This window comes from Ursus maritimus, unplaced genomic scaffold (genome assembly GCF_017311325.1).
Source record: "Ursus maritimus isolate PB19 unplaced genomic scaffold, ASM1731132v1 scaffold_14, whole genome shotgun sequence".
Taxonomy (NCBI): Eukaryota; Metazoa; Chordata; class Mammalia; order Carnivora; family Ursidae; genus Ursus; species Ursus maritimus.
This window is the reverse complement of record NW_024423786.1, coordinates 59,926,438-59,950,679: the sequence shown is the minus strand read 5'-3', so window position 1 is coordinate 59,950,679 and position 24,242 is coordinate 59,926,438. Positions and strand designations below refer to the sequence as shown.

General features: G+C 55.6%; 2 protein-coding genes and 1 long non-coding RNA gene across 4 annotated transcripts; 1 reads left to right on the top strand and 2 right to left on the bottom strand.

Annotated features, from left to right (window-relative positions):
- Positions 1 to 8,442: 8,442 nt before the first annotated feature.
- On the bottom strand, positions 8,443 to 17,168 carry LOC121102612. Its single transcript, XR_005834729.1, has 2 exons — positions 16,970 to 17,168; positions 8,443 to 9,189 (listed from the first exon to the last, which is right to left on the bottom strand). It is a non-coding gene; the product is annotated as an uncharacterized LOC121102612 (long non-coding RNA).
- On the top strand, positions 16,419 to 18,334 carry SLC16A11 (solute carrier family 16 member 11). Its single transcript, XM_040629911.1, has 4 exons — positions 16,419 to 16,635; positions 16,900 to 17,043; positions 17,208 to 17,975; positions 18,062 to 18,334. The coding sequence occupies exons 1-4, from the start codon at positions 16,434 to 16,436 to the stop codon at positions 18,289 to 18,291; spliced, it is 1,344 nt and encodes a 447-aa protein (XP_040485845.1). The 5' UTR covers positions 16,419 to 16,433; the 3' UTR covers positions 18,292 to 18,334.
- A 680-nt stretch (positions 18,335 to 19,014) lies between these two features.
- On the bottom strand, positions 19,015 to 22,845 carry SLC16A13 (solute carrier family 16 member 13). Of its 2 annotated transcripts, none has more exons than XM_040629910.1 (4): positions 22,753 to 22,845; positions 21,895 to 22,038; positions 20,530 to 21,267; positions 19,015 to 19,606 (listed from the first exon to the last, which is right to left on the bottom strand). In XM_040629910.1, the coding sequence occupies exons 2-4, from the start codon at positions 21,986 to 21,988 to the stop codon at positions 19,410 to 19,412; spliced, it is 1,029 nt and encodes a 342-aa protein (XP_040485844.1). In that variant the 5' UTR covers positions 21,989 to 22,038; positions 22,753 to 22,845; the 3' UTR covers positions 19,015 to 19,409. The 2 variants fall into 2 exon arrangements, with proteins under 2 accessions (XP_040485844.1, XP_008686296.2); XM_008688074.2 differs by lacking the exon at positions 22,753 to 22,845 and adding an exon at positions 22,175 to 22,743.
- Positions 22,846 to 24,242: the final 1,397 nt, after the last annotated feature.

Genomic DNA, 24,242 nt, shown 5'->3' with positions numbered 1-24,242 from the left:
ATGTAAAGCTCGATGATTCATTAGTTGCGTATATGATTTTCAGCAATCTTAACATAGCAGGATGGAGAAAGCCGGTGGAGGCCTTGGGCAGTCCGATGTTACAGTGAAAAGAGCATTTCCTTTTTACATACATTTGAGTTCTTTTCTGTCGCTTAAAAGCTGTGCAAACTTAGGGTGGTAAGAAAAGGCGGCGCCCAGAGCTATCAGGAAAAGTCGATAGATGCTCGGGTGTCTGGGTTAGCTATGCCTGCGTAACAATCCACCCCGGCTAGCGGGGGCTTAAAAAGAACACTTCTAAAGAAAGGAAGAAACCACAGAGAAAACTGAAGCAATGAAAGTAAACTTAAAATGTCATAAACATAAAGCGTGGCTGAGGCGGGGAGAAAGGATGTGAGGGAAGAGCAAAATACAAAGGGACAAGCCGGGAATGAACGTAAGTAACAGAAGGTGGAAGGAAGGTCTGCATGGCGGGAATGGAGGGACAACACTGGGGTGACGGGCTTCCAGAAGACGAAAAGAAGAGCAAATGTAAGAAAAAACCAATCCCATGACACGAACCTATTAACAGGAAAACGGGGATCTATTCTACCCACAATAGTTCCAAAAACTGAAATATAGGCATTGGACGTATTTGAAGAAAACCTTGACATGAGTGAAGGATGGAAAGCAAGACCTAAGCCCGTGGACAGTCCTGCCTGCCATTGGGTGGGAAGACTCAGTTTCCCCAAAATGTCAGTTCTCCCAACCATTCAATGCCATTCCAGTTTGAACCCCAGGAGGGCTCTCTTTTTTTTTAATCCAAGTTTTTTTTTTTAAGATTTTATTTATTTATTTGACACAGAGAGAGAGAGAGCCAGCGAGAGAGGGAACACAAGCAGGGGGAGTGGGAGAGGAAGAAGCAGGCTCCTAGCAGAGGAGCCTGATGTGGGGCTCGATCCCAGGACTCTGAGATCACGCCCTGAGCCGAAGGCAGACACTTAACCGCTGTGCCACCCAGGCGCCCCTAATCCAAGTTTTTATATTGAAATAATTTTAGACTCACGTAGAAGTTGAGAAAAAACGGTGCCCGGCTGGCTCAGTCGGTGAAGTATCTGCCTTTGGCTCAGGTCATGATCTCAGGGTCCTGGGATCGAGCCTCACATCGGGCTCCCTGCTTAGTGGGGAGCCTGCTTCTGCCTCTGCCTGCAGCTCTCCCTGCTTCTGCTCTCCTGCTCTCTCTCTCAAATTAATAAATAAAATCTTAAGAAAAAAGAAAAAAGAAAAAGTTGCAAAAAGAATGCAAAGAGCTCCCTTGTGTCGCCCCCCTCCCCCGATGGCGACATCATACAGGACCTTAGAATTCTCAAAACTAGAACATTGACGCAGCCAAGGTTACATAAAGGGGCTCATGTCCTATTAGCCTTTCAGGATTGGCTTTTTTCCCTTGGGAGGTATCCCACTACCTGGCTGGGTGGTGGCCAAACCCCAGGGACTCCTGGGCCCACCCTGAGCTGCCCTCTGAGTGGGACACGGGAGAGCTTCAGAGAAGCTTCTGGATGTGTCCTTGGAAATCTGAGAGCCAGCATGCCCTTCTTGGCAGTAACAGTCTGGAGGCAGAGGACCGGGGCTGGAGCTCCCCCTGCATCAGTGGGGCAGGCGGCACTTGGTTGTCTGGATGGACAGGGATGTCAGAGAACCAGCAAGCCTGGAGGACTGCATGGAAGGAGTGAGCTTCCACGGTGGTGGGATGTCAGCCGCGGCAGTGGCGCCTCGGGAAGCCAAGGGCTAGCGTGGGTTTACAGTTTCCTGCTCAAACTCGAGACATCCAGGGTTGACCTGCAGGGAGCGAGTGCATGGCAGGGTGAGGCCGAAAGATTGCGGGTGCTCAGCTGCGCTCTGGGCAGAGCTGGGGGCGACCGCCACAGGGAGCGCCTCCTCCTCCCGAGGGACCGCTGGGGCAGGGTGCATCCCGTGGGGTCTCAGAGGCACCGGCAGCAGACCCCACGGAAGAGCCGGTGTTTGGATGCCCGCCTTCAAGAGCGCCTGACCCCACAACAGCACAGTCATATATGCCCACGGGACCCTCTGCTTTGCTTCTCTGCCTCCTCTGCGTCCACCCCGGGGGAGCAAAGAGAAACGCAGTGAGGGGGCAGGGAGAGAAAGAGTGAGGAAGAAAAGGGACAGACAGCCCCGCAGCCCCCATCAAGGAGAACGACAAGGAAAGCTGATTCTTGATCATTCCCTATCGTGTTCAACCTCTTTAGTGAGCAAGTTATAGATAGAAATGGGAAATGATAGAGAGGTCTTTGCAAGCAGCAACAGATGAATCTACTGAAGTCATCCAAGACGACGGAAAATCGGCACAGACTGAAAATCAGAGACGATCGCATCGGGATGGTTAAAGGAGGATATATTTGGAAGCAGATAAGCTGATTCTACAGATCATACGAAGTTTACTTAGGAGCGAGAATATCTAGGCAAGTTCTAGAAAAAGAAAATAATGTGGGTAGATTATCCACTATAGTTAAAATAGTGTGGAGCTGGTACGTGAACAGACCGTTCAAAAGAACTGAACAGAGGGGCGCCTGGGTGGCACAGTCGTTAAACGTCTGCCTTCAGCTCAGGGCGTGATCCCGGAATCCTGGGATCGAGCCCCACGTCGGGCTCCTCTGCTGAGAGCCTGCTTCTTCCTCTCCCACTCCCCCTGCTTGTGTTCCCTCTCTCGCTGGCTGTCTCTCTCTCTGTCAAATAAATAAATAAAATCTTAAAAATAAATAAGTAAAATCTTAAAAATAAATAAATAAAATCTTTAAAAAAAACAAACAAAAAAACCCCACAAAAAACCCCAAAATAACTGAACAGAAAGCCCAAATCATAAAGGAATTCAGTATATGATAGAAGCATAGTTTATTCCATGGACGAAAGAATATTCAACAAATAACGTGTTAGCAAATGGACGGGCATGTGGGAAATTAAAATCAGTCCGTTATCTCAGTCCTTAAAGTAAATGAATTTCAGGTGACTCGAGAGTTCAATATAAAAATTGAAATAATAGAAGCATTAAAAGAAAACAGGGGAGGATTCTCCTATAATTTCAGAGTGAGGAGCCTTTTAAAAGTATGACGTGGGGCGCCTGGGTAGCTCGGGGTTAAGCATCCGGCTCTTGACTTCGGGTCCTGCTTAGCGGGGCATCTGCTTCTCCCTCTGTCCCTTCCGGTCCTGCTCTCTCGCCCTCTCTCTCAAATAAATAAACTCTTTAAAAAAATAAAACAAAAATTTAAAAAGTATGACATAGGAATTGCAGGAGAAAAGATTTAACAGCAAAAACATACAATAAAGCTGCGTGGAGAAAAAGTTGCAAAGTCAAAGGGCAATTAGCTGAGGGTGCTGGCAACACAGAAAGCACCAAGGGGCTAGTTTTCTGAATATATTACCGGCTCTTACAGAGAGTAAAAAGTCAACACAGTCACAAAGTTGACAAAATATGTGAACAGTTGATATAAAAAATGTAAATGGCTCTTAAACACGTAGAAAGATGCTCACCCTCACTTATAATGGAGAAATAGAAACTAAAACGACCATAACACACTATTTAATCTATCAGGCTGTTAAAGATTAAATGGGTTTTTTTAAGATTTTTAATTTATTTATTTGAGACAGAGAACGAGCACATGAGCAGGAGGCAGAGGGAGAGGGAGAAGCAGACTCAACACTGAGCAGAGTCCGACGGGGGGCTCCATCCCAGGACCCCGAGATCATGACCTGAGCTGAAGGCAGACATCTCACCAACTGAGCCACCCAGGTGCCCCGAGATCAAAAGGTTTTTTAAACTCACCTTGTCGGTGGGGGCTTGGAAAAAGGCACCTACCTGCCCACGTGGCTGGTGCGAGTGTTGGTACGACTCCTCCGGAAAACACTTGGACAAAACCAGTTAACATGAAAAATGCAAACCATTCCACTGCTCGTGTCTCCCACAGGGACACCGTTATTCACACCGAAAGCTCGTTGACAGTCTGCATGCCCATCAAGTGACGGCATACCTACCGAGTGGAACGTCATGCCCTGAGAAAGAAGAAACCAGCTCGACGAGGAAAGATTTCTGAGGTCTGTCGTGAAACGGGAAAATCAATGTAGAGGATAGTGCATATGGAGTATGCTACTCTTTGGATTTAAAAAAATACATCTGTTTGTAAATGCACAGAGTATCTCAGGAAGAATACATGTGAAAGGATGATTCTCTGCCTTCCAGGGAAGATGGGGGGCTAGGGGAGAAACGGAAGGGAAAATTTCCATGGTGCGCTTCTCTGTCTTTCAAACTTGGTGTCACGTGCGTACGTTACTAATTTAAAACAAACAAAACAAGGAGGTGGTCCCTTTGTCCAGTTTTATTGATCTCAAAAATAACTAGGTTATTCCAAAGTGACTTAAACCGTTCTAGGTTGTAGGAAAAGATTGATATCTCACTAGCTTGTTTTTCTTTCTTTTTTTTTTGTAAGTAGACTCCATGGGCTTGAACCCGTGACCCTGAGATCAAGAGTCGCGTGCTCTCTGGAATGAGCCAGCCAGGTGCCCCGCACTAGCTTAGTTTTATGAACCTAGCGTACCCTCAGTACCAGAGCTTGAAAAGGTTCAAAGAGAGAAACTCCAGTCCGGTGATATAAATACGTAAATGAACAAAAGTTCCCGCTGAAATGTTGGCAGATAGAAATCACCAGTGCAATAATGAGCGGCCAAATAAGATTTACCCCAGATACACAAGGCTGTCTCAGCCTCTAGAATTCTACCATTGTAACGTTCTATCTCAACAAAACCAAAGAGAAAGAGAAATCGGTACGACAGTAGCTTCCAGAAGATATTTCATAAAATTCACGAGCCGTTCATGGATGTTTGAAACTTGAGTAGGAGGAGAAGAAAGTCCAAAGTCCATCAGCAAGCGAGCTCCTGAACAGTAACATGTGGAAACATTTCATTAAATATCAGGTCTAACCATCCCGGGAGCTGGGAGGACACCAGCGAAGGGGCAGGTGCGGGCCCTCCCTCGTGGGGCTTCGCCCATGAGGTGGGACAGGTATTTGAGCTACGACCTGTAAGTGCATGGCAGCCCAAAGGGGGAAACACAGATTTAGAGAGGGATTCACAATGGGGGGGAATTCCAGGCAGCGTACCTTGAGGAATCGATGTTTAAGTGATATTTGAAAGATGAGCAGATTTTATTATTTTTTAAGATTTATTTATTTTAGGGGGAGGGGCAGACGGAGAGGGAGACAGAGTCTCAAGCAGACTCCATACTGCGTGCAGAGCCCTACGCAGGGCTCGATCTCACGACCCTGAGATCGCGACCTGAGCTGAAATCGAGAGTCAGATGCTCAACAATGGCGCCCCAAAAGATGAGCAGATTTTAAAGAGCAACTCGCCAGAGGTCAAAGAGCACTGCCGCCAAGGTCTTGCGGGATGTGGGCTTGCACTCTGTTACTAGGCTCACTGCTCGACTCAAAGAACTGAGGGCACCTGCCAGCGAGCCTGTCGGCGAGGAGCCTAAGCAGGGGCAGTGGCCTGGGCTCCTGGAGGGTTGGCCCCCCTTGGTCCCCTGGTGGCATCAGGTGTCCAGGCTGGGAAAGCTTCCTGATGTTCACCCTTCTCTTTACAAACCCTCAGCACAGCCAGCCCGCAGGTCACTGACTGTGATGCAGGAGTCTTCCTGCAGGCTCGTGCTGGTCCGTTGGGGTGTCCGTGAGGGCTCGTGGATCTTGTGCGGTGGCTGGGAGGTGGCTGTGCCAGGCAGAGCCCGGGACCAGGTGCTACAGCCACGGATGAGCCCTTCTGTCCTGTAATAAGCGCTTGCACGGCGAGGGGACGAGGAACACGTTCCCCCGGACCCCAGTCAAACCTATCTGGAGACATCAACAGTCCGGGGAGTTCAGGTCAGGAGGGGCAGGAGGGGGAGGAAGAGCAGGCGGCCCCTCTGGCCCCTTCCAGTCCTGCTCCTTCTCCCTGGGGTGGGGCGGGGCAAAAGCAGGAATCAGGGAGCTGGGAAAAGGGGGAAAGGAGAGGAAGCGTGCCCCAGAGCATGGGGCCAAGTGTCACCCACTTGCAGCGTCTTGTTCAATCAAGATGAGGCTCCAGTGGAGGTGGGGGTGGGGGGAGTAGCCCCACCTGTCCTCACGCCTGCCTGCCCCTCTCCCACCCCTGCAGGCTGCAGGGCCCAGGATGGGGCGCCAAAAGGAGCAGGCACGGTATTTCTGTATTTCGCAGACAGGGCAATCCAACCCTACGAGGGGATTTGACTTCATCCTCTCTAAGCGGCCCCAGGGCTGACCTGGGAAAGTCACCTGGCCCATTCTGACAGTCTGGTCACGTGCGGCCCTCTGTCCCTTTCCGGCTTGGCGACTCTGGGTTCTCTCCCTTCCCTCTTCTTCCGCTGTGTGTCCAGGCGGCCTATCTTGTTGGAGTGGGGCTTCCCAGTGTCTTCACTGGGGTCTGCCGAGGTGTCCACACCCCACACTGGGATCTGCTGAGGTTCCTGGGGCTGCTGGTCCAAACCCATGACCCTGCTTTCTCCCGGACCCAGATCCCGTGGCCTCTGGGTCTGCTGGCCATGCTTAGCCTCCCGCACATTCCTTTAAGGATGCAGAAATCTTTAGATGCCTGTCCTGGTGGGAGACTTGCGGTTTGTCCTCAGCTTCCTTCGCCCGCACAACAGCTGCCACATCTGCTTTGTTGGTGGGGCCCTCTGCGGGGGTGCTTCCCTCTCAGGGCCTTTGTCAGCCCCTCATCTGAGAAGCACAGATCCTCTCTGATCTGCTNNNCCCCAACCCAGCACACATTCAGTCTTCCTGTCCCCAGAAATCTGACCCCATCAACGGTCCAAGCTCCAGTCCCTGGTGCAGGACCCACACCAGGGACTCCGCGCTTTCTCTGCAGGGCCTCCCCTCCCTGGGTGGAACCGCATCTCTCCAAGCCCAGGGAGAACCGGCGGTCTCCAAGCTCTGTCCCGGCGGTCTCTCTGGACTCGGGTGTGCGGTCAGCCCTGAGGCCACATCACTGACGTTGCGGTCTACTCCTTCTGAAAGTCAGACTTCTCCTCCACAGCCTGGCTCTTGCAAATCTGTAGTCACCTGGGCCTTCACAACGTGGCTTCTGTCATGAGCTTCGCAAATCCATTCAGAAACCCAGCTGAATTTTTTGTCTTGGTTTAGTGCGTACCTGCCCAACTCAGGAGAGAGACCGAGGGGAGCGGTGGCCACTGCCTGGAGCGGGGGCAGGACGGTAGCTACGTAGAGGCTCGAGGCTGGGGACAGAGAGGCCTCGTCTCCTGCTCTGAGTTATCATCTCCTGTGTGCATTTCCTTTAATATCTTTCTGTACGGTTTGCATTTTCTAACTGCATAAAATGTATTTTCTTTAATTTATTTATTTGAGAGAGAGAGAGAGAGCGCGCGCGCGCGTGCACAAGCTGGGGGAGGCACAGAGGGAGAGGGAGAAGCAGACTCCCTGCTGAGCAAGGAGCCCAATGCAGGGCTTGATCCGAGGACCCTGAGATCATGACCTAAGCCGAAGGCAGACACAGGGTCTGGATATTAAGAATATTAATGTCCAGAAGGCGGGGCAGGGACTAGGAGGAAGCTCAACTAATCTGGGACAGCTGATGCATCAGAAAGCTCAAAGATTGAACAAAAAAGTGCTAGGTTAAAGCTACGTTTTCACAAAGTAAGACAATAACAACCACCATCCTGAATTTTCTTCTGACTGGCAAGAATATATTTCAAAAGAAGACCGCTCCTGGGGTGCCTGGGTGGCTCAGTTGGTTGAGCGTCTGATTTCACTCAGGTCATGATCCCAGGGTCCTGGGATGGAGCCCTGCATTGGGCTCCCTGATCAGTGGGGAATCTGCTTCTCCCTCTCCCTTTGCCCCTCCCCCTGCTTGTGCGTGCTCTCTCTCTCTCTCAAATAAATAAATAAAATCTTAAAAAAAATAAATAAAAGGAAGACTCTTCCTTAATTTTAAGAGATTGCCCATGCTGGCTCTCTAATTTTGCAAACAAACCCTCTGTATTCAGTTATACGAGACCCTCTTCTGACAAAGGACTTTGGTTTGAAAAAGATAAAACCACTCGTTGGCGATAATGTCAGCTTTTCTAAGTTGTTTCTGGAAACAAGGAGAGGTGAGGAGGGGATGAGACTGCAGAAGGAATAGGGTGTGACCCTTGTTTCTTTGCACTAGTTCAAACCCCTATTAGAATCCTACCTTAGAAGGACTCTTTGGTTATAAGCTACAGAAAATCTCTGGATTTAGGTAATGCAGAAAGACCTTTAGTTGTACAAGGGTGTGTCACACAAGCCGTCAAGGGTTGAATTGTTGTCCTTCAAAAATGTATGTGGAAGTCCTAACCAGCAGGACCTGTGACCGTGACCTTATTTGGAAATAGAATGGTGGCAGATGTGATTAGCGAAGATGAGGTCAGAGTAGAGTAAGGTGGGTCTTTAATCCAGTATGACCGCTCTCCACATTAGGAGAGAAGAGAAGCAGACACACAGGGAAGATAGCCAGTGGCCACCCACGTAGCTTGTCAAGGATTGCCCGCAAACCACCAAAAGCCAGAAAGAGGCGAGGACGGGGGTCTCCCCTCCAGGCTTCAGAGGGAGCCCGGTCCTGCCGACACCCTGATTTCAGGCTGCAGCCTCCAGAGCTGAGACCATCCACTTCTGTGGTTTTTCTATTGCTCCTCGGCAGCCCTCGGAAACCAACAGGCAACCCAAGGCTGGGAAGTGGCTGAAGCCCAGAGCGAGACCAGAAAGGGCAGCTGGAGCCCTGAGGGTCTCTCTCCCCTCGGTGCCATGTGCTCCATCCCTCTCCATCACTCCAGACCATCATGCTCCGTGACCCCTCCGGCTTCCTCCTGCGCTCAGGATTCAGGTCTGGGACAGCAACCTGCCCACTCCACTGCCACGTCCTGCCATGATTGGTTTAAGCCTAGTAGGGCACGCCCACTCTCTTTTGTGGTGATTGGCTTAGGGGTAGACATGTGACTCGGTTCTGGCCAATGATACTTGAGGATCAAGTATTTCTTGGAAACCTGCTGGGGCTTGCGTGGTTTCCCTCCCAGATGAAAAGAGAGAGACATCTAGGTGGGGAGCTCGGTGTGGGTGTGCGTTGACTTGCAGCTTTGGGTCCTTGCTTGTCGAGGATGTTTGGAGTAGTGGCAGCTGGCTCCTGAAGATGGAGGGAAAGCCAAGAGTAAGGAGTGTGTTTTTATCGGCTGTGGCAGAGTGAACCTGCTGTGACCCCTTGGAAGGCAAACGGCTGGGTGTTCAGTGCGTCCAATATTAGCTTAATGCTGGGCACTGTGTAAAGTGCGCTGCACAGCCTGCGTCTCATCTGGAACGAAAACAGGCACTGCTTTTAGAGTTAACCTGCTTGTAGGATTGAGGAAGAGAAGGACAAGAACCTGGGGGGAGGAGCAGAGGAAGAGGGAGAAGCAGGCTCCCCACTGAGCAGGGAGCCGGATGTGGGACTGGATCCCAGGACCTCCTGGGATCATGACCTGAGCCGAATGCAGACACTTCACTGACTGAGACACCCAAGAGCCCCCTTCTTTTTCTATTTTAGACTCAATAAGCTTTTCTGGGTCTGTAACCTATCTGTAAGCGCTTGGAAAGCTTCTAGCTCTAAGCCCTGTGTACTCAGGGGATAAATCAGCTCTCCTCAAGGACAACAGGGAAATAAGCCCAGAAACCACAAGCCACCTAAGAACAGCCAGCCTTTACGGACTACGGAGCTCAGGCTCCAATCTTACCCCACACTGTTCTTCACTGCTCTCGGCAATTGCAGGCCACTGTCCCCAAAATATCTGCACCTGAGCCCTCAGCACCAACTTCCCAACTCCCAGATCTCTGGGTCCAGGAGGGGTAGGCTCATGACCCATAAATCAGGATGTCTCTGCAGGCAGCTGGTCAACCAGATGCCTGAGGCCTTGCCTTCACCTCTGTTGGCCCATCCAGATGTGACCTGCCCCCCCCCATCCAGGACAGCCGCTGCCACCACCCTGTTCAAACAGATGGTAGCTCTTAGACTCACAAATGTGCTTTAAACTAGGATCCGTCCCACTGTGAGAGGTTCTGGTTATAAATCAGGAAAGAGAGATAAGCCCAGACTTGAGGTCAGGGAAGAAAAGTGGGTAAAGCTGCTTGCTTAATGGGATAGAGAGAAGGGACCCTTAGGGAGAGAGACTGCTCAGGACTGAAAATGCTCCGGAAGTAGAGAGAGGCTGGAGAGGACTTTGCAGAGGCAGGACCCTGGAGAGTGGGCGGGGCAGAGATTGGGGCCTACAAATCGAGCTCTGTTGTGGCCCAGACCCTGAAGGGAAAGACCCACCCTGTGCACAGACAAGAAGAGGTTGTGTGGCCTCAGGGCCTCTCCGGGCCTCAGACCCTCCCAGCAGCTTTGGGACTTGCCCACCCACTCCTCCCAGTGTGCTCGCAAGGAGCTCTTCCTGGGGAAAGAAAGCAGGCCTCCCGGGCTCACTTAGCCCCCCTGACTCTGCCTGACACATGACACACTCCAGGAAGTCTAAGTTACATCCCCACGGGGGCGGCGGGAAAACCTGTTCTCTCACTCCCTGTCTCCTCCCACCTTGGCTTTGGTCCCCTTCGACAGCGCTCAGCTGGGAAGCAGATTCTGGGGTCCCGGTAGCCCGACCGCAGATCCGGGGGTTGTCAGCGGCATCCCCTAAGAGGCTGAGTCGTTTAAGTCGTAGGCGAGGTCCCAGGCCGGGGCTGGGAAGGCAGACAATGGGCCCAGCAAGTGCCGGGATAGCTCAGAGGTTGGGTTACTGCAGGCCTCACCCCTGGCCCTTTCTGGTGCGACTCCCACCTCTCAAATCAAGACAGGCGGCGCAGGGGGCTAGAGAAGACATTGGAGGGGGATGGGTGGGGTGGGGCATGAAGGGGTGGCTGTCTATGGCCAGAAGAACAGGAGGCAACGGGATGGAGGGGAACCTACGCTTCTTCTATGCTTTGCTGAGATATGATGGACATGTCCCTTGTTATTTTTGATGGGAGGAAGAATCTATCTACCTGCGGACGCTGAAAGCCCCAGGTGCTCTCTCTCCTGGTGTCCCTTTCAGCCAGGATGAGAGCCCGTGACCAGGGTTCAGGGGGTCAGGAGCATGGACTCTGGCCTTGAATCTGGAGCTCGTGGTGAGGGAGGCAGAGAACATTCTGAGCAGCAGTTTCCAGGCCCGGTGGTGGCAGAGAGCCAGAAGCAACGTCTAGCGTCTGGTGGTGACAACAGTGGCCTTGGCAACTCACTGAGGCCCGCGGCAGGCCCACGTTCTGCCAAACCCAGTTCTGTAGCCTTCTGGGTAATTCTGAGACTACTTAGTATCCTGTAATCAATCATTTCTCTCCTTAGTAAGTCACAGTTGGTGCCCACAGCCTGTAATTAAGAACTTTGATACAGAAGTTAGCCAAAGTCGCGGAACCAGAAAATGCCAGATCAAACACATTTGGATGTTTAGACACACAGCCCAGACTCGAAGCCTTTAGCTGGCTGCTCCCTCCATCCTGATGCTTGTCCTTGGAAACTGGACTGTCCAGAGAGATCCAGGAGCCAGAGGCCGCAGACCTTCAGCTTGGGAAGGGGTCTGGGGAGGCGGGGGTGGTGGCAGGGGGCCTGCAAGGGGCACTGGGGGCAAACTTGGTAGAGGGAGTAAGCGAGGAATAGGGGGTGGGGTAGGACTCCCAGGCCAGTGCAGCCAGCCCGGGTCCTGGCTCCAGCCTGGCTCAGGCCTCAGCCCCATCTCACAGGCTCCGAGGGTGACCCCAGCACCAGCCTCCCACAGCTGCAGACTCAGTAAATTCCTTACCCCGTCCCAGTCCCCCCCACGCAGTTCAGGGGACCTGGCTCGGTTCTCCATTCATATGCGGTCACCCAGGCAGACTTGTTCCCTGCCCGCAGTGAGCCCCACTGCCCTGAGTGGGAGCCCCCCCCCATGCCTTGTTACCCACCCCTTCCCAGAGCCTCTCAGCAGCTGTGCTTCCCTGGCCCCAAACCACACATCCTGACCTTTGTGCCCTGTTTCCTTCCACTTTTCCAGGCCCTGGGTCTGGCCCTGGATGTGTACGCTGACTTCCCAAAGCCTGATCTCTGGGTGAGCTGAAGAGGGAGATTTTGGGGGTGAGGGCTAAGAGGCTCCTTTATTAGGCACATAGAAGCCCAAGGTCAACTGGGCCAAACTCTGGAAAGTCTCCTATTTTTGTGTACCTCAAGGAGCCATTCTTCCTTGCCTCTTCCCTTCCCTCTCACCTCCCTTTAGCAGAGGGCCCCCCACCCCCCAGTGGGTGGACCCCGGCCCAGCTGGGCCCAGCTCAGGGCCCCCCCGCTGGGAGCCTCCTGCAGGCGCTCCCATGAGAAAGTCCCAAGGCGGTTTGAGAGATCGCGGACACGGACACACTTGCACATCCCCTGGTCCCCAAAGCAAATTATGTACAGACCTTGACCCTCTTTTCCGACCTCCCTAAAGACCTGACCTGGCCCAGCATCTACGTCTGGGCCTTTCTCCATGGGGGCAGGCACTATGGGTCTGGTCCACCGGACCGCTCCTGACGATCCCGCCCCATCCCGTGGAGCACCAGGCCCTGGGTCTGCTCCGTCCGCCCAGTCGCTGGCTCAGTTCTGTCTCACCCAAGTTTCCGCAGAGATCAGTCACGCAGGGTCCCACCTCCAGGGCTACGTGGGGATGAGGGACAGAAGACAAAGACGGATGATGTCTCTGCAGGCTGAGAAGGCTCTGAGGGGGTGCGGTGGGCGGGGGGGGGGCCAGTGGGTGGGGACGGGGTATGACTCCCTGCAGGGGCCCTCCCCCCCACCACCACCAGGGGGACCTGGGTAGAAAGACGGAAATAATTTACTTAGTTATTTAAAGCATGATTTTCCTACGCATCAAAGATTATGAAGTAGGGGGGCGCCTGGCTGGCTCCGTTAGAAACACAAGTGACTCTTGATCTCGGGGTCGTGAGTTTGAGCCCCACATTGGGTGTAGAGATGACTTAAATAACTGAAACTTAAAAAAAGGATTATGAAGTAGAATCAAGTAGGATGACAACTTCCACATGAATTTTCAATGCACAACAAGATGTTTCAAAGAAATTTCCCACGTCAAGAAAAGGCATCTCGCCCCAGACTCTCCTGTCCCCTCCGACTGGCGTGAACCCTCATCCTCTGCGCTCAGCGGCGAATATTACTGAACACCAGCGAACGCTACATCAGGGGAAATTTCTGAGAAGCATCCGTCTCCGGGGAAACATCGACATTCCTTCACCTGGCCTTCAAGACCTGTGACGATGGGAGCCTCTGTCCCACGCGATCCTCCCGTTCGCGCCCTCGTCTCCTCAGAGCTGCTATTTGCAGCTCCCCAAACAATAAAGAATATGCCAGGCTGGTTCGTGCCTTTGTGATTTTCCACAAGCTTCTCGCTTTGCCTGGAATGCCCCTGCCCACACAACCATCTGGCAAACTCCTACTCATCCTTCAAGACCCTGCGTAAAGGGCTCCTCTTCGGCGAAGCCTTCCCAGCAGGCCCGAGAGCAGAATGAGTCAGCAGCTCCCATGCTGCACCTTGTGGTGTCTATGTCCCTCTCCTTGTGTTGGGCTCTCTGCATTTCACCTTTTCCCTAATTTGCTTGTGGGGGCTCGGAGGGGAGAGACTGGATCACTCACGGTTGTACCCCCAGCCCTAAGCACAGCATCCGGCACGGCCAGGCGTCTAGAAATATCTTGTACGAAGGAGCGAATGAACAAAACTAATTTTGACTCCTTTCTTTTTTGTTTTTAGAATCGAGATAGGAAGACTACTAGCATTTTCTCACAACCTTTGGAAAATGCTAAGAAAACCACTCACCATAAACAAACAAAAATCAACTTCACCTCTTTTTGTCACCATTCACATCTTATAACCCGTTTAGTTCTGCCGAGAACGCACCAGCCCTGTGGCCTGAACCACACCTGGCTCTTTCTGGACCATGTGGTTCCTTGCCATCGAGGCAGGAATAGAAGTGGGGAGAGGTGGGGAGAGGCGGCGGCCCTGGAGGGTCCAGCCAGGTCCCTCCAACAATTGCAGCAAAGGGACTGACGCACATCCCATTGCGGGCACCACTCTAGGTCCCATACTCGCGTGTGTGTCCACACAGTGACTCGCTCCATCCCCATACCGACCCTACCATAATAGGCAGCTGCTATTATGAGCCCCATTTTAGAGATGAGGAAGCTGAGGCACATACCTTGCTTACGGTCCTACAGCGGATAAGCGGCGGAGCTGGGAGTCAAACCCAGGGAGTCCAGCTCGGGAGTCCATTCTCCCAGCCTCAGTGCTGTGTTAGCTCCATAAGCAAAAGATGTATAGTGATGGTCGTTTTGGCTAAGAGTATAAGGACCATAAGGTAGAAGAGGACCGCGCCCTGTGACGACCAATCACCCTGGTCCCAGGCTCTGGGATGCCCTCTGGGTTCATGAGTATCCTGTAAAGGTGCTCAGTGTTACTCTGTACAACTCCCAGACCCAGGGGCCCAGTCTCCTCTTTGGCTTGGGGGGCATGTGGACCCCACCGAGGAGAGGGTGTGATTGGTTTCAGATTGGGGGGGGGGCTCTGCTTGCCACAGAGTCCTCGGCAGCCAACTCAGGAAGTAGGCTTCCCGCTCCCCCTCCACCCCTGGTGGCTGAGGATCTGTGGGCTTCACCTGCCAGGTGTCTCCCACAACAGCAGCCCAGGCTGGGGAATCCAGTGAGACCACTGTCCTAGGGCACCCATGGCAGGACCGGCCACCTTCAAGGACGCCTGTTTCCCATCCAGGACATTTCAAGGAGAGGGGACAGCAGATGCAAAAACTCAGGAGTGAGGAAAAGCTAGACCTGTCCTTGGAGCAGGTGAGGCTCTCATGGCTGACGCTGGCGGAAGGGCGCACGACAGAGGGGAGGGAGATGGAATGCAGAGGAAGTGTTCCTTTGGTGGTGAAAGGCCTAATATCCGAAGTAGAGAAATGGGGTTGTTTTCCTCCGATTTGCAGCTACTTTCTCAACAACTAGGAAACACTGCCACCGCGTGGCCCTGGGGTGATGCAGGCTCCAAGCCTTACAGGGCCACATTTTCTGATATTGTGTAATCATTAAACCAAAGAACACATCTCTTGATTCAAATAGCTCAAGTAAAGCAATGGTAACCTTAATCCTAATGTGGAAAGGACACTTTAAAATCAAGTTTGCCAAGAAATCCCTGCCTGGATTCAATTCTTGGATTTTTTACCTTGTTTTAAAACTCCGAATTGAAGTCTTCAGCGATTCTGATCCCAGGGATCCTTGCAGGCCAGTGGGGCATCCAACTGTGCCCAGGCCATTCCCTCCACTGGGGCATTTCAGTCCTAGGTCTGTTCTCCCTGTACCCTCTGCAGCTGGACAGATTCAATTCAAATATCCACCATCTTTAAGCTGGGTGCTTTGGGGACAAGGCACCTGACCTCTCTATTCCTCAGTGACTTCATCTGTAGAAGGGGCACAACACCTTCTTCAGCGGTTCCTTGTGGGCGTGAACAGGCGACGTGGGTCGAGTGCCTGGCACATCACAGCTCCTCATAAAGAGGGAGCCTCTTCCTCCTGCTTCGCCCTTGAGGGCTGGTAATTGCTGAGCAAGGAACGGGCACTGAGTGGAGGTCAGTGATTCGATATCCAAGACTTACCTGGTCCCCCAGCCAAGTTCTCATCTCAAAGACGAGAACAAAAGTACTCATCGTGGCAGGCCTTGGGGGATCACCCCTACTTCCAAGTGTTACCCACGGGCCCTGGGATTGCGGGGGATCGCAATCCACGCGTCCCCTCCGCGGGCAGCAGGCGGCAGGTGCGTGCGCTTGAGCTGGGTGGGCCGCCTTCAGTCCTCCCGCTCGATCCGCGGGGGCTGGGGGTGTGTGTGTCTGTGGATAATTCAATCCCCGTGGGACTCAGCGGCTGACGGTGTCAGCTCCCCCGCCCTCCGCACCCCCGCGTCCCAGGTGGCTCAGGCCCCCAGTGGCGATCTCTGTTTACCGAGAGAGCCGGTCCAGGTGGGGCTCCATCTCGGCGCTCGCTCCCCTCTGGGGCCCCGCCCGCGCAGGAAGCGGGGAGAACACCTGGCCGAGCTGCTCCTCGCCCTTCCCCTCCCCCCACCGCCCGGAGAGGTCGGGTAAGGGGGAAGGGGTGTGTGTGGGAGGGGGAGTCCCAGGCCCGGGGGATCCGGCTGTCACCCGGTCCCGGGAGCTCGCGCGGACCCTGGAACTGTATCCCTAGGCCTAGCTCCCACTCCTTCCGCCCCGCCCTACCGTGCTCTGGGGGACGTGCCCACCCTGGGCCAGCCCCCAGAACCTGGATTTCAGGGATGCCCAGGTCCCTAGAGGAGGCACGGACGTGGTGTGTTCCCCCTTCCCCAGACGGCGATGACCCCCAAGCCGGCCGGACCCCCGGACGGGGGCTGGGGCTGGGTGGTGGCAGCCGCAGCCTTCGCGGTGAATGGGCTCTCCTACGGGCTGTTACGCTCCCTGGGCCTTGCCCTCCCTGACCTCGCGGAGCACTTTGACCGAAGCACTCAGGATACTGCGTGGGTCAGCGCCCTGGCCCTGGCGGTGCAGCAGGCAGCCAGTGAGGGGGGCCCCCGAGGTGGGAGGCGGGAACCGGGGTGGATTGGCGGAGTGTGTGTGGTGATGGAGAACCCACCCGATGACCAGACAACCTGGAAAAGGGCGCCCGGTGGGACCGAGTTCTAGAAAAGAGGGTCTTGAGGTCAAGGGGAGGAGCTATTAGGCTGGGGGAGAAGTTTTAGGCCTGGCAAGCAGCCAAGGAGAAGTGTTGGATCAAGTTTGGGGGTCCAGAGGCGTGTCTTCCGTTGACTCCGCCCCCTTCCAGGCCCAGTGGGCAGCGCCCTGAGCACCCGCTGGGGGGCGCGCCCGGTGGTGATGGTTGGGGGCGTCCTCACCTCGCTGGGCTTCGTCTTCTCGGCGTTCGCCCGCAGTCTGCTGCACCTCTACCTTGGCCTGGGCGTCCTTGCTGGTGAGGGGAGAGGGATACCCCGGTCCTTAAGGGGCGATGTCGGTGAGGGGCGCTTCTTGGGGGCTGGAGGCCCAAGGGGCGGGGCCTCCTGCGAGAAGCAGGGCTGGGATCGCGGGGGCGGGCATCCCAGGTCCCTGTCCTGACCCGGTCCCGTCCGTTCGCAGGCTCTGGCTGGGCCCTGGTGTTCGCCCCGGCCCTCGGGACCCTGTCCCGTTACTTCTCCCGCCGTCGAGTCTTGGCCGTGGGGCTGGCCCTCACGGGCAACGGGGCCTCCTCGCTGCTCCTGGCGCCCACCCTGCAACTCCTCCTTGATACTTTCGGCTGGCGGGGCGCCCTGCTCCTTCTCGGCGCCATTACCCTCCACCTCGCCCCCTGCGGCGCCCTGCTGCGACCCCTGGTGCTCCCTGGCGACCCCCCGGCCCCACCCCGCGGGCCCTTAGCCGCCCTCGGCCTGGATCTCTTCGCGCGCCGGGCCTTCTTGGTTTTTGCTCTGGGCACAGCCCTGGTCGGGGGCGGGTACTTCGTCCCCTACGTGCACTTGGCCCCTCACGCTCTAGACGGGGGCCTGGGCGGCTATGGGGCGGCGCTGGTGGTGGCGGTGGCCGCGGTGGGGGATGCGGGCGCGCGGCTCCTCAGCGGGTGGCTGGCGGACCAGGGCTGGGTGCCCCTCTCGCGGCTGCTGGCGGTGTTCGGGGCTCTGACCGGGCTGGGGCTGCTGGCCGTGGGGCTGGTGCCCTTGGTGGGGAGCCAGGAGGGCTGCGGGGGGGCCCTGCTGGCCGCGGCCGGGGCCTACGGGCTCAGCGCTGGAAGTTACGCGCCCTTGGTGTTCGGTGTGCTGCCGGGGCTGGTGGGCGTCGGCGGTGTGGTCCAGGCCACAGGGCTGGTGATGATGCTGATGAGCCTTGGGGGGCTTCTGGGCCCTCCCCTGTCAGGTAAGGGCCTGAGCGAACAGATCCGCTCGCGGCCATCCTCTGCCCCTGGATCCCAGGCCCCTGAATTCCTTTCCCCTTCCCCGCAGGCTTCCTAAGGGACGAGACGGGAGATTTCACGGCCTCCTTCTTGGCGTGCGGCTCTTTCATCCTCGCCGGCAGCTTCATCTACATGGGGCTGCCGGGGGCGCTGCCCTCCTGCCGGCCAGCCTCCCGGCCGGCCACCCCTCCCCCCGAGAGGGGGGAGCTGCTACCGGCTCCTCAAGTTGCCCTGCTTTCCCCTGGAGGCCCTCAGTCCACTCTGGACACCACTTGTTGACCATTCGTTTGAGCCACTCCCCCAGTAAAGAATTTCTATCCAGTCTCCTTCAAGCTCCGACTGTTAGCCAATCTAGGAGGCTGAGAACATTCTTTCTATGTAAGATATTCAAGGGGGCGCCTGGGTGGCTCAATCAGTTAAGCCTCTGACTCTTGATGTCGGCTCAGGTCATGATCTCAGGGTCCTGATCTCAGGGTCCTGAGATGGAACCCTGAGTGGTCTCCCCGCTGGGCGTGGAGCCTGCTTAAGATTCGTGCTCTCTCTCTCCCTCCGCCCCTCTTCCACTGTTGCTTTTTCTCTTTCTCTCTCTCTCTCTCAAAAAACAATAAAAACAAAACAGGGAATCTCTGAGAAGTTGCCTGTCAGCTTGAGTGTGTTGGGGGTGCGGGCTCAGGAGGGGGCCGTCTGCCCCACCCAGACCCCCAGCTAACTCTTCCCTGCATTTCTGGCTCCTTCCGCAGGCCTGAGGGAAATGTTGGACCAGACTTTAGCTCTTGCAGCTTTAGCTCCCCTCCCAAGCCACCCTGTGTCCTCACTACTGTCCTCTAAGTCACAAGGGACAATGGGAAAGGGGAGGTCTGTGGGCCAGACGGAGGGACTGTGGTCCAGACAGCAGAGTCCAGGGTTAAAGCGGGTACCTTCCCTCCACTTCCTAGCCATGAGCCCATTCAGCCAACCCAAGCATATGGGCCCCAGCTCTTTTTGAGGTTCTGACGATTATGCAGTTTCCTTATTCAGTTTTATCTCAAAAGGGTATCCCCCTTTCCCAAACATCTGCCTGCAGAGATGGAAGTTGGTAGGCAACACTAGAGATAACATGTCAAACACAGTAAGTCTCTTGGCCTTTGGTTTTCACGGCTGACTCACAGCTCAGGGGAGCAGGCTGAGCTCCTGGGTCCTTTGGAAAAGGCTGTGGGAGCAAAGAAGAGATAGGAGTCCTCGACAAAATACTAGGGCTTGGCACACACATCGCAGGACCCCCCCAGGCCTGGCCTAGGGGGGAGGCCTTTCAAGATGTTTAAGGCACTGTGGTTCTGTGGGCACCAGGCTAGGCCAGGGGGACACGACTGGAGCTGCCCAGCTCTGGCTTTCTGAGTCTGACGGCCCCGATTTGCAGTTCAGTCCTCTCCCAGCCCTTCCTTGGGCAGAGAGACTTTGGTATCCACTGCCTCTGTGACAAGGTCCTGGGGCTTGGAGGTGGAGGCTGAGGAGCAGAAGTGAGGCAGAGTGGTGAGGATGCCACTCCCTGCAAGAAGGAAGGCCCCAGCCACCACGAATGACGCAGTGTAGTTGCCTGTCACGTCCCGGAGGTAGCCTAGGTCCAAGAGAGAAAAAGAACACACGTGGGTGACCCATTTCCCGAGACTGATGGAGGAAAGACAGTAATCCTTGGCCCATCATCTCAAAAGAGTTCGAACTCACAAGGCATGTCTGAATGAGCTCGAGAACTCTGGCATCCCCAAGGTTTCTACAGGTAGTTTCTGGAGGGGTAATTTCAGCCACCCTCCTGCCTTCAGAAAGGGCCTCCAAGCCAGCCAGCAGAGACTTGGGTATCCAGAGCGGGGCAGGCACAGCCGTGCCCTTCTTTCAAGCAACCACGGCCCTCCCATCTACACTCTCAGTTAATAGTTAAGAGGAGAAAGTTAAGGGGCGCCTGGGTGGCACAGCGGTTGGGCGTCCGCCTTCGGCTCAGGGCGTGGTCCCGGCGTTATGGGATCGAGCACCACATCAGGCTCCTCTGCTATGAGCCTGCTTCTTCCTCTCCCACTCCCCCTGCTTGTGTTCCCTCTCTCGCTGGCTGTCTCTATCTCTGTCAAATAAATAAATAAAATCTTTAAAAAAAAAAAAAAGAGGAGAAAGTTAAGGGTCTGAAGGTTTTGGCATCTGGGCTGTGGAGAACTTTGACCCGACAGCTCAGACACCTGGGCCGGGGCCCAGTAGGCCAAGGGAAAGGCCAGACCCATGCAGGCTACGTCTGGCCGGGTCCAGCCAGGTCCTCTGGCACCCAAGCCGTAGGTACCCTGCCAAGGGGTCCTCAGAGCTCCTCGGAGTCTTTCTACAGCCCCCATTTCTTTGCCCCGTGGACCCACTTCGGGGCTGCTATGACTGGCCATGCAGGCTGTGTTCTGTGTGGTTCCAGACGGCCGTATTCACGTATACTATAACGTAAATAGTCCCCTCCCCAAATTGCATGACATGGCAGCCCTGACCCCGCCTCCGAAACCCAATCCCCCTTACCTGACAGAGGAGCCCCCAGCAGACCCCCGATGCTCTCGACCATCTGTACCAGTCCCAGGCCACAGTATATCCTTCCAGTCCCCACCAGTTCAGGCAACACGGAGAACGCCACCGGGGTCAGGGCCCCTGATGTGAAGCCATAGGCCACGGCAAGAGCCATCAGGGCCGTGGGAGTGCGAGCCACGGGGAACAGGGCCAGTGACACCCCAGTCAGGGTGGTCCAGAGCATCAGGAGTCGTGCCACAGGTCCTGGGACTGCATCTCCTAGCCACCCAGAAGCCACACGTCCCACGAGGTCAGAAATAGCCACGACCGAGAGTAGGAAGGCAGCAGACAGTGGGTCCCAATCCAGGTCCTGGAGGTGGGCCACCAGGTGCACGTAGGGAATGAAGTAGCCAGTGTTGATCAGCGTAAGGGCAGCAGTGTAACGGAGGAAGGGGCCGTGATGCAGGAGGGAGATGAGCTGGGCCCCAGGGCCACCCATGACAGGGTCCTCCCTCAGGGAGAGTGGGCGGAGGAGAGCGCCACAGGCCACCAGGTGGAGGGAGAGGGCAGACACCAGCAGTAGGGCCCCCCGCCAGGCATAGCGGCTGACCAGCCATTGGAAAAGTGGGGCGAAGGCAAAGGAAGAGAGGCCCACGCCAGTCAGTGCCAGCCCTGTGGCCAGGGATCGCCGTCGAGAGAAGTAACGGGACAGGCAAGCCAGGGTCGGAGTGAAGGTCAAGGCCCAGCCAGAGCCTGTCAAAAAGGAAGAAACGGGTTGGGGGACTGTTAGGGCTCCCAGGGCACCTGGTAATCCCACCGCTGCCCAGCTGCAGAACATAGGCCTGGTTTCGAGCTGTATGACCCTGGATATTTTATGTTGTCTCCCGGCCTCGGTCTCCTCATCTGCAAGCCGGCGGCAATACGCCCGATGGGACTGTGGAGGCTTAGAAATGCTGTGTGTACGGTAACTGGATCCGAACTTGGGAAGTTAGGCCCGGGCTATACCACTTCTGGCTGCGTGATCTCTGTCTGCCAAGTTACATAAGCTTCGAGAGCCTTTCTTTGTCTGTCTGTAAACTGGATAATGGTATCTCTTTTGCAGCTGCAAGGCCTGGCACAACTTCACGGTAATTCTTCCTTTGACACTCCAGCCCCACCAGCCCCGGGCTTGCAAATTCTGGCCTCGACATCTTTGAATTTCTCAATATCCCCACACCACGATGATCAGTTTAGTCATTGCTCTTAAGACTTCCTTCCCTTCTGGGTACAGGTGCCAGACAAAACTTTCCCGCAGCTCCTCCTTAAGCCTCTGGGAATGGGCAGGAAGAAGGTCAAAGTCCGGAGGCCGCTGGCCTCTCCTGCCCTTGTCCAGGGCCTCACCTGAGAGCAGCCCAATACTGAGGTACAGGTGAGTCAAGGAAGTAGCAAGGGAGGCGAGCAGCATCCCCGACGCAGCCAAGATGCCCCCGGCCATCACCACGGGCCTGGGTCCATACTTCGTGCTCAGGGCACTGCCCAAGGGACCTGAGAAAGGAAGACAGTCATTGGCGCCCTTGGCCAGTATCCTCCCCAGCCCCGCCCTTTCCTCTCCAGCGTCCCCGCACCCCCCTGCCCTTCCAAGGGAGGGTCGCGGGCCGCCGGACCCAGGCGCGGCGCTCACTCCCAAACTGCTGCACCGCGATCCCGATGGAGGCGATCCAGGAGACCCGCGCCGCCCGCTCTTCAAACGCCGCCACCAACTCCACGAAGAAGACGCCGAAAGAGCGGAGCACCCCGAACACCAGCGCCGACTGGAAGAACGCGGACAGCACCACCATCCACCCCCAGCCCCCGTCGGGGGGTTCGGCCCTGTGCGCCATGGGCAAGGGCGCAGTGCTGCCGCCACTCCGTACTGCCCGGGCGGGAGCGGGGCGCGGGACCCTCCCCCTCTGCCCACCGAGCCGCCCCGCCGCGCGGCGGAGGGCAGGCTGCTGCTGCAGAGGAAGGCACCGACGAGGCCGGGAGGCTGGGAGGCAGGGAGGCTGCGCGAGGCGCCTCTCCCCCGGCGGGGCAACCTAGGTGGGGAGAGCGGGCGGGCTCCGGGCCAGCGGCTCCCGGGGGCGTGGCTCCGCGGGCTGAGCGCAGCCGGTCGAGGCTTTCAGCCTGGAGCCAGGAGGCGGCCCTGGGTTTGGGCCCCCACCCTGCAGCGCGCTGGTCTCCGTGCGGGTTATCCGTCCTATCACTGCAAGTGTCAGCTACCTGTCCATCCTGGCGGTCATCCCTGTCCCCGGATCGCGGGTGGGGAAGCGGGACTCCTGAGCCGGGGGTGGAGCCAGAGGGCAGGGCGGGGCTTAGAGCTAGGTTCTGGACCGGGACAGTGAGTGGGGCGCATGCGTCAGGAGGGGACAGCAGGAGGCGGACTCCATGGGCCCCACGTGACGTAGGGACCTACCCCAAGGCTGTTGCGTCTCCCGTCCACCTAACCGGCCAATCCGTCCAGATTCCCGCACCAAGACCCTCACGCAGGGAGTTCATGGGGGTGGGTGGTGGTTAAACCGGTTCAGGAGAGGAGGACACCCGCTTGCTGAATGGGGGGCCCGGTGGCAAGGTCAGGTCGGGGTGAGCGTAGGGGTTCCGCGCTGAGACAAATGAAATGCCTGTCCTAGCGCCCGAGCACACTAGAATCCGATGCCTGGATCCTCAGGGGCTCAGGGGCCAAGGAAGACACCAGGGCAACGGACTGCTGAGCTGCTGGCGTCCGTGTCTACAGTGGCGACTCAGTTCCTGTTGCTTCTGTCCTCGCTAACAGGAAATCTACAAGTCACAGAGACTAAAAATAACTCGGGAGAGGAAGGGCGGCCGTGAGCGCACTCAGGGCCTCCCCGGCACCACTACACCCCTTCCTCAGTGGGGCTGAAACCTTTTCCTCCACCCTCTGGTAAAACTATTTCCTAACAGCAGGTTTTGATCTCCTGATGGGGTTGACGAAAGAGATGAGCTCTTACCACCCAGCGGTCAGCCCCTCCTATCCAACCAGTATGGTCTGTCCACCTTACATAACACCAATGGCTTGGCTTTCTGTTTCTTCATTATAATTCCTGCTCCCCAGGACACTGACCTTGCAACTAGGGCTCCAGGGCTCATACCCAGACAAGTGACAAGTGGTGGGAGGCTGTGCTTTGTTTGTTTGTTTAGAGAGAGAGTGCCTGTGTGCACTTGGCGGATGGGAGGGGGGTTGGGGGTGAGTTGGGGGCAGATAGGGTCTTAAGCAGGCTCTTCACTGAGTGTGGGGACAGACACGGGGCTCTATCTCACCACCCTGAGATCATGACCTGAGCTGAAATGAAGAGTCCGAGGCTTAACCAACTGAGCCACCCAGGCGCCCCGGGCCGTGTAATTTTAAAAAGCATATTGAGCCCTATAATTTTATATGTGGGAAATAAAATAATCATACCCCCCAAACTTTGTTTTGTTAAATGGAGTCAAAACTTTGGCTGGTGGGAAATAGGCCAAGCCATAGCAATTGATGTGGCTGTGTAACGGAGTACATAGGACCACTAAGACGTCAACCTCTCAGTTGCTTTTCCTAACTGTAAATTGGGGATAATAATAGTACCTACTTTTGAGGGTTGTCAGGGGAATCGAATTAGAAACGCTATGCACAAGAATGCTTAGTTTAGGACCTGACAGGTACCAGGGGATAAGTAATATTAGCTGGTCTCATTTTCAACAGGGCATAAGCTGCAGTT